Source organism: Daucus carota, chromosome 9 (assembly GCF_001625215.2).
Source record: "Daucus carota subsp. sativus chromosome 9, DH1 v3.0, whole genome shotgun sequence".
Classification (NCBI taxonomy): Eukaryota; Viridiplantae; Streptophyta; class Magnoliopsida; order Apiales; family Apiaceae; genus Daucus; species Daucus carota.
Window position 1 is genome coordinate 3,875,836 of NC_030389.2, and position 16,515 is coordinate 3,892,350.

Below are 16,515 nucleotides of genomic sequence, written 5' to 3' on the forward strand. Positions count from 1 at the left end.
CTTATAAGACAGAAACACACATATTTAAGATGGAAGGACAAGAAACGTGGTATGTTAGATTCATATGCCGGTATTTTCTTGGAGAAAAAGTTGGCTAGTTTTGCCTTCTCGTGTAATATGCATCCATCAGAATTTACATGTATAAACAACAGGGTTAGGAGTTGAACAAAAATTCATACAGGAACCATTTGATTGAATATCATAACAGGAAATAGAGGTCTTATTTGGAGATTTTAACTGAACAAAAGAAGTGCATCATCGAGCTACTAAAATTAATTAGAATTATATGAAGCAACTATTGCCAGAATTTCCTACACAAAGCAAGAAGAGCCGTGGATAAGTGTGTTGTAGGTAAATGTGTAAATCTTGACATTAGGTCTTAAGCGAACGAAAGCTGTTAAAAAGACTTTTTGGCTTTTCAAAATGTCCATCTTGGCTTCCACATGTTTGCCTGTAAGAAAATAACATTGCAATATAGTACAGTAACTCTCAATAGTTGTTTTTAAACCTTCAAAAGTGCTGGCAAAATCGAGAAGATTATGTACCTGAGAACTTTCTCCTTCGTTACACCTACGGGCTACGGCAAGTACTTCTTCCACAAAGCAAGCAGAGCAGGATGCTGTTCTTGCACATCAAGTAAATCCAGTAAAAGAGATGCAGTAGATGCATCTGTTGCAAAGCCGCGACCAAGCATTTCATCTAGGAGTACACCTGCTTCATAGTATTTCTTATTCTGTAAACAACCGCGAATAAGCATGTTGTATGTGACATGATCAGGCAAGCAATCATTTCCTTCCATTTCCCTGAATAGTTCATTTGCTTCATCCAATAACCCTTCATGACAATATGCTTGGATCATCACTGTGTATGTCTTGACATTAGGTCGCAAACCTTTCGCAGGAAGGTTGTCAAAAAGGCTTCTTGCATTCTCTAGATGTCCATTTTTGCTCAGTCCATCCATCAGAATAGTGTAAACATGTATATCAGGAACTAGCCCGCGGGATTCCAGTATTTGAAGAAAGGATAGTGCTTCAAATACATAAGAATTCTGGCAAAGACCATGCAACAAGATACGACATGTCACATTATTAAACTCAACACCTTGGTTAATCATCTTTTCCTTAAAAAAATTACGTGCTTCAACATGCCTGCCCGCGTGAAAAAAACCTTGCAGTATAGTACTGTAAGTCTCAATAGTTGGAGTTAAACCTTCAGAGGGCATTTGTTGAAAAAGATCTATGGCTCTGTCCACTTTCTTCTTTCTACAGTACCCGTTGATGAGGATAGTATAGCTAAAAGTATTAGGCAATATTCCCTTTCTCTTCATGCTTTCGAACACTGCTAATGCTTTATTAACCTCTCCCTGCAAGCAGTATCCATCCATGAGTGAATTGTAAGTGACTACATTAGGATATACTCCTCTTTGAATCATCAACTCTATCACATCCTCTGCATCTATAATCATTCCTTCTTTGCAATATGCATCAATCAATATAGTGAAAGTATAAACATCTCGAGAAATGTTCCTAACATCCATCTCCTTGAGCAACTGTTTGACATCATGCCATCGATTAAAGTCACACAACCCTTGAATTAATGAGTTGTAGGTTATAACATCCGGAGATATAGCTTTCCTTGTCATTTGGTGGAGAAGACCCAATGCTTGATCGACTAATCTATGTTTACACAAACAGTCAATAAGTGTGCTGTAAGTTACAGTATCAGGCTTGCAACCTTTATTGTCCATATTTTTGAACAACTTAACAGCCACAGAAGGATTTCCTCTCTTGCAGATGCCGTCGATGATTGTGTTATAGGTAACAACATTGGGTTGAATAAGTTGAAATCTGATGAGGTTCTGGAACAAAAGCTGAGCCTCATGAGGCATATCTTGGGAAATAAGGCCCCTGATGAGAGTGTTATAAGTAACCACACTTGGCACAAAACCGTGCTTGATGATTCCAGCTAGTAATGAAAAGGCAAAATCGACACGATTCAAGTGACAAAAGCAGTTAATGAGAGTATTAAAGGTAATTACATTAACAGGGATGCTTTCTACACGCATCTTCCTAAAAAGGGAGACAGCTACGGAGTAGTGTTTCATTTTAACAACGGCAGCTAATAGTTGATTAAAATCGATAACAGTAGGCAGAGGCTTCATAAGGAGCATTTTACCAAACACTTGAAGAGCATCATCGAGTTTATCGAAACTAACCTTGGATTTCTCAAGGAGCAAATGTTGAAGACGAGTATGAGGTGGATTAGAGGAACAAGGGAAATGGGGTTTGGGTTTAAAGGGATTATTAGGGTTAGGGTTAGTGGAGAAGTGAGAAGCTGCATAAAAACAAAAGGATGTATGAGCTGAAGCAGCAGAATGTGGTAGGAATCGAGAATTTGATATCACAAATTTCATCATCATCATCATATATCTACTTGTCAAAGACTCAGAAATTTATCTGGCAGAACGCAGAAGAGCAGAGTATGCCCAGAATTTTGATTTTACGCCTATGTTATCACTCGGTACCATAAATTATTAATGGAGCTCGATTGGACCATTTAAATCGGGAAAATGTTAGGGACCCAATCACATTGTTGCACTTGTTTGCCACATCATTTGGTAAAAAAATTTGGGGTACCTAGCATTGTACTTTAAATCGATGTTTGTATCATTTTATTAAATTTTTAAAAATATAATAAAATTTAGGATTTATATTAAAATCACTATCTAACCAGGAGTTAGGGATTGCAGTTTTGAGAGTCAACCTCCAAAATTTTAGCCGCCACTTCTCCGCTCTTCATCCTTCATCCTTCTCCTGATTAATCATCTTCGCTCTTCTATCTTCTCTTATATTTATTAGTTTTATCAATAAAACCAAGATCTAATCCTTTTGGGTGAGTTCTTGTTGAGTACCTTGTCATCAAGGTTGTGCCCATCTTTTTGGGATGTTTGTGTTTGTTTTGATGTTTCCGTGTGTCTTGTTATGTGTTTTGGTAACGTTTTCAGGAAGATGTTACATGAGCCCGCAAGGGTTGGTTCAGCTGGTTAAAGAGAGGACATGTATTCTCTTGGTCACAGGTTCGACTCCCGAAGAGAGCTGAATTTGTGATTATGCCTCCTGGACCAGAGCCTGTCGCACTTAGGTGCGGTTTACCTTGGTTCACGTAGTTTGCAGGCTATTGCGTGAGCTCGTGGGTTTACCTAGTGCGCACCCGAAAATTAGCGGCTGCGGGTTCCTATGTTAAAAAAAAAAAAAGATGTTACATGATATTTTGGGTGATCCGTATAGCTTGTATCAAATATGGCACGGTGGTAAATATTGCAAAAACTCACCTTTCACGACATAGTTCATGTTATGGGGTCATTTTTGATCTAATATCAGTGGATGTAACTGATTAAACATTGGGCTACAGATGTTGCTGCTTATGTGAGGGTCAATTGTGATGCTACTATGTTTACAACTGATGTAGGTTGGATTTTTCAAAATTTGATTGTAATACTTTTTGGTTCAAAGAATTTAAATATTCTATTTGTTAAACGATCTGAAAATAAAGCGGCTATATGTTTAGCTCGTTTTTTGTTTATTAATCAGGTTGTAATTGACAGTTCGAGGGTTTGTCTCGGCTGGGTTTCAGTTATTTATTAAATTATTCGCTTTTCGTCAAAAAAAAAATGACTATCTAACCTCATCTCTGCCGGAACTTGTTTAAAACAATCAAATTATTGTATATCATTTTATTCTTCCAACCCGTTAATCCTTAGTTTTAGTTATAGACAGTATCTATATTGAAAATTATTGAAAAATTATCACAATTTTAATAATAACGCACAGATAAATTGTGCATTCAGCACATTTGTAACTGGGTTCAACATTGAGTGTAGAACATTAATCATCATTGTCTAGAAAGATAAATATTGTTTATATAATACGTTTAAGTTAATTCTTATATTGAAAAATTAGTTTATATACTTCTCCAACACAATTTTAATTGATGTTCAACAAAATATATTAATAAAATGTTGAACTCAAGTTATATATGTGTTGAACAAAAAAAGTTTGTAAGTTTGTAAGTTTTTACCAGAACTCTACCTGTTTATTATTGTGATTTTATTTTTATCATAGGATTTCATGTAATACACTTCATTTTGCAACTATTATTATGTTAAATTTTCTCTCAAGATATCTTTTAGATGTGATATGGTGATTTTTATAGCGACTGGAGTGTTTAAATGAGACCCACAGAAATCGGGGTGTTGGTCCTGGGAGTCACAATCTAGTACAAGAAGGCCCTGTCAAGCACAATACATAAAAATGGCCCTGAGTGTCACCTCAAAACGGGGTTTCAACTGGCGTTTAAGTAAAACGCTGCTTCGCTTTGCGTTTTGGCATTCTGAACAAGCAAAACGTGACTTCATCCACCGTTTTCAACCTTCCAAGTCTTTATCAATTTATTTCTATCGGGCTTCTCTAATGGACTTCTATTAACGTAACTTTAACTTACGTTTACATAGTTTGAGAGTATTACATAACGCAACTTTAAATTGTGTTTTACATTTTAAACGCAATTTAAAGTTGTGTTTTTAATATTTTTTTAAAAAAAATAATTTAATTTCAAGATAAATAAATCATTCTAAAATCCAAATATGAACGCTAAAATATTAAAAATTATTAAGCTATGTTTTTAAAATTAATTTTTTTAATTTAATATACAGTACGAATTAATTATTCTGCAACCCTAAACCTAAACCCTAAATGTTAACGATCAGCAGCCTAACATTTATCCCTAAATGTTAGGCTGCTGATCAGTCACGCACTAACCCCGAGCCAGGTACCTACCAAGCTCTATTACTGGATCCAAGGCACACATTGGCCTAATGACCACGAATCTGGTCTGACCACGAATCTGGTCCACATTTATAAAACAATCCAATTCTTTAACAATATAATGAAATCAACAATGGCTCAATAAAACAGAATCAATACCATTTGAACAGAAGCAATATTACCAAAACAGAATCATAATCTTCAATCAGAATCATGATAATTGGTGGTGCAGTAAATATCAAACTCTAGGACTCAACAGACATGTAGGCATCAACAATTAACCCAGAGGTGGCCGGAATCGGCCGTAATCGTTCGAAGAAACTCGCCGTCGCCGGCGAGTTTTCTCTTCGTCGATTCGTCCGATTCAGGAACCTCAGATACAATTTAAACACATGTATACACTCCTGGAGACATAACAAACATGATGGTATCCTCTAATTTCACTTCTACCTCCTGGATTAAAAAGCCCTAATTTTCAATTGAAAACATTCATCGTGCATAAAACCCTAAACTCTAATTCGAACAATTAAACTCAATTTTGAACATGTTATTGAACTCCAAATCGTGCATATGATATACCAAAATGATCAGGAGAAGATTATCTACATCATGGAAGCATAAAACCACACAAAACACATCAAAATCAAAAAGCCCTAATTGAACCCTAATTAGTTCGAAATTTCAAACTCAAATTACTCCTAACCTGTGAATCTAGAGTGGTTTTTGAGACTTGATATGGATTCTACGCTTCGATATCTTCGATTGGACTGCTTGCACGCTTGATTCTGAGTCCGATAACGTCCTCAAATCTTCGATTGAACTCCAAGAACACGAAGAACGATAACCCGGTTTCTCTCGATTCTCGTGTATTGAAATGATAATTATGAAAAATAAAATAGTAATTATCCTATTTATAATTACGAATAACTGGCCCCCATTTGGATCATATCGGATATAAAATACACTTCTTAATCATTAAGTATTAACAAAACTGATCCGTTCGGAACCGCCTTTAAAGATAATTATTAAATACACACATTACGAGAAACTTATGGGGCTCCGAGTTTTGTCTGGCACGAAGTACTAAAATATAATGTTTGAGTCAAGATAATTTGAGGTGTCAAGATTATCCGGTGCTCACAATTATTGATACGATAAATAATAATAAAATATTCATAATATCGTTCCGAAAATCTTTCACGTAAATCCGTACACCAGATGGGAAAAGTTAAAACACGAAAGTTGTTCAGAATGTCTCAAATAACAAACCGGCGAAACTTTCCCGGAAGCCCCCGGGGTTTAATTATCGAGTAAACGGGTTTAAAATCAATTTACTAATAATATTTTATAATATACTTAATTAAATCCTTAAATCAAATATCAAATCATATAATAATCCATAATTTGCCAAATGAGTGCCTAAATTCTCCATATTTTGATCTGATCATATAAAAATTATAATTTAACAAGTCATAACATACATAGACGATCATTCAACAAGTCACTTAACACATAATTCACAATTAATTCACATAATATTCACAAAATATTGACATACTGGTATAAATAAACACATGTCGAAATCCCGGATATTACATTAATATTTTTATTTTTTTTTGAAAAAGATATTACATTAATATTTAAAACTATTAATGTTAATGATGGCTAACTTAAAGTTTTTATTTTTAAGGTTATAAAACGTAACTCATTGTTACGTTTATAGTTGTATACAATCTGAACATGGAAACGTGCATGCGTCTGACGTTTTGAGAAAGTTATGAAACGTAACTTTAACCTGTGTTTTAAAGTGTCACTGAGGGCTTTTTTCTAGACAGTGCCGTTTAAGGCATTATGTATTGAATTTGTGCCACTCAGGGCCTTTTCTCCAGAAATCGTGTAGCTAGGTGATACTTCCTATGTCCCCTCTAATTCTTATAGTTTAGAATGGAGTGTTCGTCACGTATTTTAAGACTCATATAAAGTATAGTTACATTTATATTTTATAAATATTATATGTCTCCTCTTAAAAATTTATTAAATATTATATTAATATTTTATGTCTCCTCTTAAAAATTTATTAAATATTATATTAATATTTTAATTTAGTTGCATTTATATTTTTGGGATTACCCCATTTTCCCACGACGTCCCTAAACTTGACTGCAACAATTGTTTGGCCTTACTGGGCAACATACGTTGTACTTGCTTCGAGTTCTCGCACTAGGAGTACCATTTGTGTTTTCAGTTTGTACTTGCGGCTTAGAATACGGAGCTCAACTGCTTTAAAATTTAAGGCTAATAATTTGGGCGTTTGGCGGCCACTTTTAAGTCGGGCTTCTCGGTTTATAAGTTAGAAGCACTTATTCATACCGTTTGTGTAAAAAGTCAAAAACACTCATAAAAAGCTAGGAATGCTAGTTTTTGTTTCAGCGCTTCTACTTATTTCCAAACACTTTAATCACTTATAAGTCTTATGTTCTACTCCACTTATTTATTTTAAGCAAGAAGTACTTATTTTAAGATCACCCAAACGGCCCCTGTTAGTCTGATGCAAGTCCCGGTAACAACACTGCAAATTTGCAAGTCCCGGTAACAACACTGCAAATTTGCAAATATATTAACCGACAAACAGCTCAATGTACTGAAAGGTACAAGATCAGGGAAGAAATGACTGGCACAACGCTGATAGACTTCCCTTGACTAATCGACTTTAGTTTAACTATTAGCGCTTGTAATTTCTTAATATCAGACCATGCTTATCGGCTTCGTGAAATCTCTTTGCCAGTACCAGCTCACATAAAGACACATGTCGAGGATGGATCTATAATCTCAGTATACCACAATAGGGATGCATCTTACTCTCAAAACCAACAAAAAAGTTCCACCCAGCTGACATTAAAGACCTGGGCTGACTGGTCTGAATGTCTGATCAGCCGTTTAAGTTCTTTATCTGAGAGCACTGGCCAGGTCAATGGTTCTGCAATGCACTGAGAAGTCTGCAGACTCAGAATCAGATGACCTCAACTAAGGTCATCAGAGGTCAGTATCTAAGAGTAGTAAGAGAGGTGATATAGTGAAGAAGATAAATTATAAGATTATGACCAGGGACGGATTATAGGATGCACAAGACACTCGCTGCAAGCAAGGAACTCGCTCCACCTAGCCCCATCGGCAAGGCTTCATAAAGCCACGAAAAACATCATATATATTTCCTGAGTTCGAAACCTTACTCTCTCCCAAAATACTTGATAAAATAATCCATCAAAATATAGGTACACATCCAATATACATTAGCATTGTGCTTCACTTATGAATAGTTTACAGTTTGTCGAGGCTGCCAATCTCTCTAGTCTCTTTAATTGATTTGCAGTTCTTTCTTTTTTTGCTAAATCTATTCAACTCAGTGGCTTAGAATTTTAAACGGACTACTATCCTGCAGCATTAGCCAATTCCAGACTACTTAATTCTTGATAAAAGTGGTAACCGAAGTTACCTATGGAAAGAAACCCATACACATACAAGCTCTTTTACTCATTGCGCTGATAATTTCAGACTGCAGTTAAGCTATATTAAGCCTTTTAGTTATTTCATGTAATAAAGACATTAAGATAAATCAACATTCTATAGACAAAAAGACGATGTAGTGCAGAGGAGCTCCATTCTTAACTTTAAATTCAACAAAATTATATCAAAATAACACCCAATCATTTGTGATCAATCAGAGAAGAACTGCAAATTTAACAACGATGCATTTGAAATGAGTGCTGCTAGGGTTGCAGACCCTTGAAATTAAAATGTTGGAAAATTGAAGATTATGTACCTAAGCAATCCTCACTTTGCTTGACCTATGGCAGATACTTCTTATGCAAAGCAAGAAGAGCAGGATCCTGTTCTTGTGATTCAAGTAGGTCCGGTAACAAGGAGGCGGTAGAATGTAGATGCAGTAGCTGAGAAGCCCCAAGCACGCATCTCATAGGACACGGCTTCAGCATACTTCTTATTGTAAAAACAGACACAATAAGTGTGTCATAGGTAACATCAGTCGACAAACAACCATTAAAAGTCCACCAACAATTCATACGCCTCATGGAGTAATCCCTCTACACATACTGCTTGTAAGAAAATAACATTGCAATATAGTACTGTAACTCTCAATAGTTGCTTTGAAACCTTCAAAAATGCTGGCAAAATCGAAAAGATTATGTACCTGAGAACTCTCTCCTTCATTACACCTACGGCGAGTACTTCTTGCACAAAGCAAGGAGAGCAGGATCCTGTTCTTGCACATCAAGTAAATCCAGTAAAACAGATGCAGTAGATGCATCTGCTGCAAAGCCGCGACCAAACATTTCATCCATGAGTACACCTGCTTCATAGTAATTCTTATTATGTAAACAACCGCGGATAAACATGTTGTATGTGACATCATTAGGCAAGCAATCATGAGCTTCCATTTCCCTGAATAGTTCATTTGCTTCATCCAATAACCCTTCATGACAATATGCTTGGATCATCACTGTGTATGTCTTGACATTAGGTCGCAAACCTTTCGCAGGAAGGTTGTCAAAAAGGCTTCTTGCATTCTCTAGATGTCCATTTTTGCTTAGTCCATCAATCAGAATAGTGTAAACCTGTATATCAGCAACTAACCCACTGGACTCTAGTATTTGAAAAAACGATAGTGCTTCAAATACATAACAATTCTGGCAAAGACCATGCAACAAGATACGACATGTCACATTATTTAACTCAACATCTTGGTTAATCATCTTTTCCATAAAAAACTTACGTGCTTCAACATGCCTGCCCACATGAAAAAAACCTTGCAGTATAGTACTATAAGTCTCAATAGTTGGGGTTAAACCTTCAGAGGGCATTTGTTGGAAAAGATCTACTGCTCTGTCCACTTTCAGCTTTTTACAATAACCGTTGATCAGAATATTATAGCTAAAAGTATTAGGCAATATTCCCTTTCTCTTCATGCTTTCAAACACTGCTAATGCTTTATCAACCTCTCCTCGCAAGCAGTATCCATCCATGAGTGAGCTGTAAGTGACTACATCAGGATAACGGCCTCTTTGAATCATCAACTCTATCACATCCTCTGCATCTTCAATCATTCCTTCTTTGCAATACGCATCAACCAATATACTGTAAGTAAAAAGATTTTGAGAAATGTTCCTAACATCCATCTCCTTGAGCAATAGTTTGACATCATGCCAACGATTAATGTCACACAGTCCTTGAATTAACGAGCTGTAGGTTATAACATCTGGGGATATGCCTTTCCTTGTCATTTGGTGGAGAAGACCCAATGCTTGATCAACTAATCTATGCTTACACAAACAGTCAATAATTGTGTTGTAAGTTACAGTATTAGGCCTGCAACCTTTCTTGTCCATATTTTTAAACAACTTGACAGCCACAGAAGGATTCCCTCTCTTGCAGATGCCGTCAATGATAATTGTATAGGTAACAACATCGGGTTGAATAAGTTGAAATCTGATGAGGTTCTGGAACAAAAGCTGAGCCTCTTGAAGCATATCTTGGGAAATAAGGCCCCTGATGAGAGTGTTATAAGTAACCACATCAGGGACAAAACCGTGCTTGATGATTCCAGCCAATAGTGAAAAGGCAAAATCGACACGATTCAAGTGACAAAAGCAGTTAATGAGAGTATTAAAGGTAATGACATTAACAGGGATGCTTTCTACCCGCATCTTTCTAAAAAGGGAGACAGCTACCGAGTAGTGTTTCATCTTAACAAGAGCTGTTAAGAGTTGAGTGAAGTTGATAACAGGAAGCAGAGGTTTCATAAGGAGCATTTTATCAAACAGTTGAAGAGCATCATCGAGTTTATCGAAACCAACCTTAGATTTCTCAAGGAGTAAATGTTGAAGTCGAGCATGAGCTGGATTAGAGGAATAAGGGAAATTGGGTTTGGGTTTAAAGGAAATATTAGGGTTAGGTTTAGTGGAGAAGTGAGAAACTGCAATAACAAAAAAGGATGCAAGACAACAAGTATGAGATGAATCTGCAGAATGTAGTAGGAATCGAGAATTTGATATCAAAAATTTCATCATCATATCTCTCTACTTGTCAAAGACTCAGAAATTTAGCTTGTAGAACGCAAAAGAGCAGAGTATCATCAACTGAAGCCCAGAATTTTGATTTACGCCTATGTTATCACTCTGTACCAGAAATTATTAGGTTTCTTAAAATAGTATTCCCGTTTCAGTTCACTCAATATTAAATAAAACTTTAAATTGTTTTCCTAATAAATTGATATATTTAACATTTGTTTTTAGCCTTTATATAACTTAGATTTAATAAGTGTTTGACGAGAGCTCGATTGGACTATTTACATCATTGTTTATGTCATTTTATTATTTCAAAAATATAATAAATTTTAATATTTAATATTAAAGTGGTCATATGTTAAGATATCTCAACCACCTAACTTCATCTCTACCAGAACTTGTTTAAAACTGTCATATTATTATATATCACGTTATTAAATTTTCATTTGTTTTATAGAATTGAGTATTTTTTTTTAAATATGCGAGTTTCACATAGACAATTCTTATTTTTGTTTGATCACTAAAAATCGAGTAAGAAAGTCAAATAAGGTTGAAGGTGTGAGGAGAATATTCTTAATAAAATATATGATATATGTCCTTAGATGTGAAAGCCAAATAAAGTTGAAGGTGTCAGGAATATTCGAAAAATAACATATTATATATGTCCTTATATGTTTTAACATGCATATGTATATATTATTGTGATTTATTTTTATCATGGGCTTACATGTAATACACTTCATTTTGCAACTATTATTAGGTTAAATTTGTTGTCAAAATATCTTTTAGATGTGACATGGTGATTTTTATAGCAATTGGAGTGTTTAAATGGCATCCTTAGAGCAAGTCCAATGGTGATGTTAAAATAGATGTAGCTATTGTTATAATTTGAAATCAAAAAGTGGTTTTTGGTGCTAAAATAGAATTTATGGTCCAATGATAAATGTAAAATAGCACCAAATATATCCAAATAAAGTTATATTCCAATTATATAATCTTAAAGTACATAACTATATTTGTCAGTATTACTTTATTCATGCATTTTGTCACTTGCATGCTTATGTGGCAATTATAGCACCATCTATACTTGGTTCTATATTTAGCACCAAGTATAGCATTTTGCTATTTTACATTCAAGTTTAGCATCCCATTGGAGTTGTTTTTTTTGCTTGGGTGCTATATTATAGCAATAGCACCTATTTTAGCACCACCATTGGACTTGCTCTTAGAAATCGGGTAGATAGGTGATATTCCCTCTCTCCCCTCCAATTTTTTATCGTTTCGAATGGAGTGTTTGACACGTATTTTTAAAGTTCATATAAAGTATAGCTTCATAATTTATTCTTTTTCTGAACAAAAATTTAATGTTTAAATTTTTTATATTGGAAAAAAATTATAAAAATAAGTTATAGAACTATATTTTATATGAGTGTTAAAATGCGTGTCGAGTACTCCACTCCAAACGATAAAAATTGGGGGGCGGAGAGTATATTCTAACGAGAATGATTGGCCTCTTTCACATAAATCCTAAATATTGATAACTATTAAAAATATCTTAAATTAATAATTAAAGCAGAAATTATCAATTTAGTCATTTTTTTTCTATTTAATTTTTCGAGAAACTTATTGAAATGATATATATATATATATGACTATCAAAATGAGCCTCTATTGAAAACAAGTTAACCACTTCGATAAAAGTTGGATGAATTTAATGTGGCGTTTGAATGTTATTAGTGAACATTTTGACATAAATAGTTGTACAAGGACAATGATCTTCGGTCTTGTAATTTTGTTGATAAAAACATTCTAAATCTTTATTCGAATAAAAAGTACCTTGTGCATTCGCATTTTTCTAGGACCTATATTTTTCTAGGTGACGGAGAAGATTAAAGAAATTGGCACTCAAATCTGATTCTCACACTTTGTATTAGAGTGAGTTGCCCAAAATTTTTAAAAGCCCGTTTTCTGATTAGGTGGCAAGGAAAAAAGAAAAGAGTGGCAGAGCACTTGGGTTCAGCATTTCACAGCACTTGCTCTTAGTTCCCAAAGATGAGAAGTGTTTCTCAGTTTCACTATTAGCTTATAACTCGATACTTTAAAGTTTAAGGCTAATAATATCTTCTTCTTGATCTATCTTATTTGATATGTTAGTCTCATGCAAGTCCCGGTAACAACATTGCAAATATATTTAAGAACTTACTGGGATCGCAGATCTGGTGTGTCAGATTCAGAATTGCAAAATCTTTTGAAAGCATACAATATCCACAAAGTTACGAGCTGAATACCGCTGTAGGGATGTATACAATTGTATCCACTGTGTTGCCACTCTAAAAACCAACAAAAAGTTCCACCCAGCTGACATTAAAGACCTGGGCTGACTGGTCTGATCAGCCGTTCAAGTTCTTTATCTGAGAGCACTGGCCAGGTTAATGGTTCTGCAATGCACTGAGAAGTCTGCAGACTCGGAATCAGATGACCTCAACTAAGGTCATCAGAGGTCAGTATCTAAGAGTAGTAAGAGAGGTGATATAGTGAAGAAGATAAATTAGAAGTCCATGACCAGGGACGGATTATAGGATGCACAAGACACTCGCAGCAAGCAAGGAACTCGCTCCACCTAGCCCCATCGGCAAGGCTTCATAAAGCCACGAAAAACATCATATATATTTCCTGAGTTCGAAACCTTACTCTCTCCCAAAATACTTGATAAAATAATCCATCAAAATATAGGTACACATCCAATATACATTAGCATTGTGCTTCACTTATGAATAGTTTACAGTTTGTCGAGGCTACCAATCTCTCTAGTCTCTTTAATTGATTTGCAGTTCTTTCTTTTTTTGCTAAATCTATTCAACTCAGTGGCTTAGAATTTTAAATGGACTACTCCTGCAGCATTAGCCAATTCAAGACTACTTAATTCTTGATAAAAGTGGTAACCGAAGTTACCTATGGAAAGAAAGCCATACACATACAAGCTCTTTATCTCATTGTGCTGATAATTTCAGACTGCAGGTAAGCAATATGAAGCCTTTTAGTTATTTCATGTAATAAAGACATTAAGATAAATCAACATTCTATAGACAAAAAGTCGATGTAGTGCACAGGAGCTCCATTCTTAAATTTAAATTCAACAAAATCATATCAAAATAACACCCAATCATTTGCGGTCAGTCAGAGAAGAACTGCAAATTTAACGACGATGCATTTGAAATGAAGGCTGCTAGGGTTGCAGACCCTTTAAATTAAAATGTTGGCAAATTAAAGATTATGTACCTTAGCAATCCCTCACTTTGCTTGACATATGGCAGATACTTCTTATGCAAAGCAAGAAGAGCAGGATCTTGTTCTGTTATTCAAGTAGGTCCAGTAACTGGGAGGCGGTAGATGCATCAGCTGAGAAGCCACCAGCACGCTTCTCATAGGACACCGGCTTCAGCATACTTCTTAATGTAAGAACAGACAAAATAAGTGTGTAACAACCATTAAAAGTCCACCAACAATTCATTCGCCTCATGGAGTAATCCCTCTCCACATAGTGCTAGTAAGAAAATAACATTGCAATATAGTACTGTAATAACTCTCAATAGTTGCTTTTAAACCTTCAAAAATGCTGGCAAAATCGAAAAGATTATGTGCCTGAGAACTCTCTCCTTCATTACACCTACGGAAAGTACTTCTTGCAGAAAGCAAGCAGAGCAGGATCCTGTTCTTGCACATCAAGTAAATCCAGTAAAACAGATGCAGAAGATGCATCTGCTGCAAAGCCGCGACCAAGCATTTCATCTAAGAGTACACCAGCTTCACAGTAATTCTTATTCTGTAAACAACCACGGATAAGCATGTTGTATGTGACATCATCAGGCAAGCAATCATTTCCTTCCATTTCCCTGAATAGTTCATTTGCTTCATCCAATAACCCTTCATGACAATATGCTTGGATCATCATTGTGTATGTTTTGACATCAGGTCGCAAACCTTTCAAAGGAAGGTTGTCAAAAAGGCTTCTTGCATTCTCTAGATGTCCATTTTTGCTCAGTCCATCAATCAGAATATTGTAAACATGTATATCAGGAACTAACCCCCTCGATTCCAGTATTTGAAAAAATGATAGTGCTTCAACAACATAACTATTCTGGCAAAGACCATGCAACAAGATACTGCATGTCACTTTATCTAATTCAACGCCTTGGTTAATCATCTTTTCCTTAAAAAATTTACGTGCTTCAACATGTCTGCCCACATGAAAAAAACCTTGCAGTATAGTACTGTAAGTCTCAATAGTTGGGGCTAAACCTTTAGAGGGCATCTGTTGAAAAAGAGCTATTGCTCTGTCCACTTTCAGCTTTTTACAATAACCGTTGATCAGAATATTATAGCTAAGAGCATTAGGCAGTATTCCCTTTCTCGCCATGCTTTCGAACACTGCTAAAGCTTTATCAACCTCTCCCCTCAAGCAGTATCCATCCATTAGTGAATTGTAAGTGACTACATCAGGATAATGGCCTCTTTGAATCATCAACTCTATCACATCCTCTGCATCTTTAATCATTCCTTCTTTGCCATACGCATCAACCAATATATTGTAAGTAAAAACATCTCGAGAAATGTTCCTAACATCCATCTCCTTGAGCAATTGTTTGACATCAGGCCATCGATTAATGTCACACAGACCTTGAATTAATGAGTTGTAGGTTATAACATTTGGAGATATGTCTTTCCTTGTCATTTGGTGGAGAAGACCCAATGCTTGATCAACTAACCTATATTTACATAAACAATCAATAAGTGTGGTGTAAGTTACGGTATCAGGCTTGCAACCTTTCTTCTCCATATTTTTGAACAACTTAACAGCCACAGAAGGATTCCCTCTCTTGCAGATGCCGTCAATGATAGTTGTATAGGTAACAACATCGGGTTGAAATCTGATGAGGTTCTGGAACAAAAGCTGAGCCTCATGAGGCATATTCGGGAAATAAGGCCCCTGATTAGAGTGTTATAAGTAAACACGTCAGGGACAAAACCGTGCTTGATGATTGCAGCCAATAATGAAAAGGCAAAATCGACACGATTCAAGTGACAAAAGCAGTTGATGAGAGTATTAAAAGTAAATATATCAACAGCGATGCTTTCCACACGCATCTTTCTAAAAAGGGAGACAGCTACGGAGTAGTGTTTCATTTTAACAAGAGCAGCTAATAGTTGATTAAAGTCGATAACAGTAGGCAGAGGCTTCATAAGGAGCATTTTATCGAACACTTGGAGAGCATCATCGAGTTTATCGAAACCAACCTTGGACTTCTCAAGGAGTAAATATTGAAGACGAGCATGAGATGGATTAGAGGAATAAGGGAATTGGGGTTTGGGTTTCAAGGGAATATTAGGGTTAGGGTTAGTGGAGAAGTGAGAAACTGCAATAACAGAAAAAAAGGATGCAAGACAATTATGAGCTGAAGCTGCAGAATTTGATATCACAAATTTCTTCATCATCATCATCATCATCATCATATCTCTACTTGTCAAACACTCAAAAAATTAGCTGCAGAGCATAGTATCATCAATTAAGGCCCAGGATTTTGATTTACGCCCAGAACCCAAATTTTTGTTAC

The 16,515-nt window shown here is 35.6% G+C and overlaps 2 protein-coding genes across 2 annotated transcripts; both read right to left on the reverse strand.

Annotated features, from left to right (window-relative positions):
- Positions 1-176: 176 nt before the first annotated feature.
- On the reverse strand, positions 177-2,538 carry LOC108201063 (putative pentatricopeptide repeat-containing protein At1g12700, mitochondrial). Its single transcript, XM_017369349.2, has 2 exons — positions 546-2,538; positions 177-451 (listed from the first exon to the last, which is right to left on the reverse strand). Exon 1 carries the CDS (start codon positions 2,423-2,425, stop codon positions 578-580), a length of 1,848 nt encoding a protein of 615 aa, XP_017224838.2. The 5' UTR covers positions 2,426-2,538; the 3' UTR covers positions 177-451; positions 546-577.
- A 5,926-nt stretch (positions 2,539-8,464) lies between these two features.
- LOC108201064 (pentatricopeptide repeat-containing protein At1g12300, mitochondrial-like) lies at positions 8,465-16,007 on the reverse strand. Its single transcript, XM_064084506.1, has 3 exons — positions 14,575-16,007; positions 13,164-13,233; positions 8,465-10,915 (listed from the first exon to the last, which is right to left on the reverse strand). Exons 1-3 carry the CDS (start codon positions 15,870-15,872, stop codon positions 9,056-9,058), a joined length of 3,228 nt encoding a protein of 1,075 aa, XP_063940576.1. The 5' UTR covers positions 15,873-16,007; the 3' UTR covers positions 8,465-9,055.
- Between the last annotated feature and the right edge of the window lie 508 nt (positions 16,008-16,515).

Coding starts and splice junctions, on each gene's coding strand:
- LOC108201063 (XM_017369349.2), bottom strand. CDS start 2,425: ATGATGATGATGATGAAATTTGTGATATCAAATTCTCGATTCCTACCA.
- LOC108201064 (XM_064084506.1), bottom strand. CDS start 15,872: ATGCCTCATGAGGCTCAGCTTTTGTTCCAGAACCTCATCAGATTTCAA. Junction 13,234..14,574: donor TTCTGCAAGAAGTACTTTCC/GTAGGTGTAATG, acceptor GTTGGTTTTTAG/AGTGGCAACACAGTGGATAC. Junction 10,916..13,163: donor CTCGTAACTTTGTGGATATT/GTATGCTTTCAA, acceptor TTTGACAAGTAG/AGAGATATGATGATGAAATT.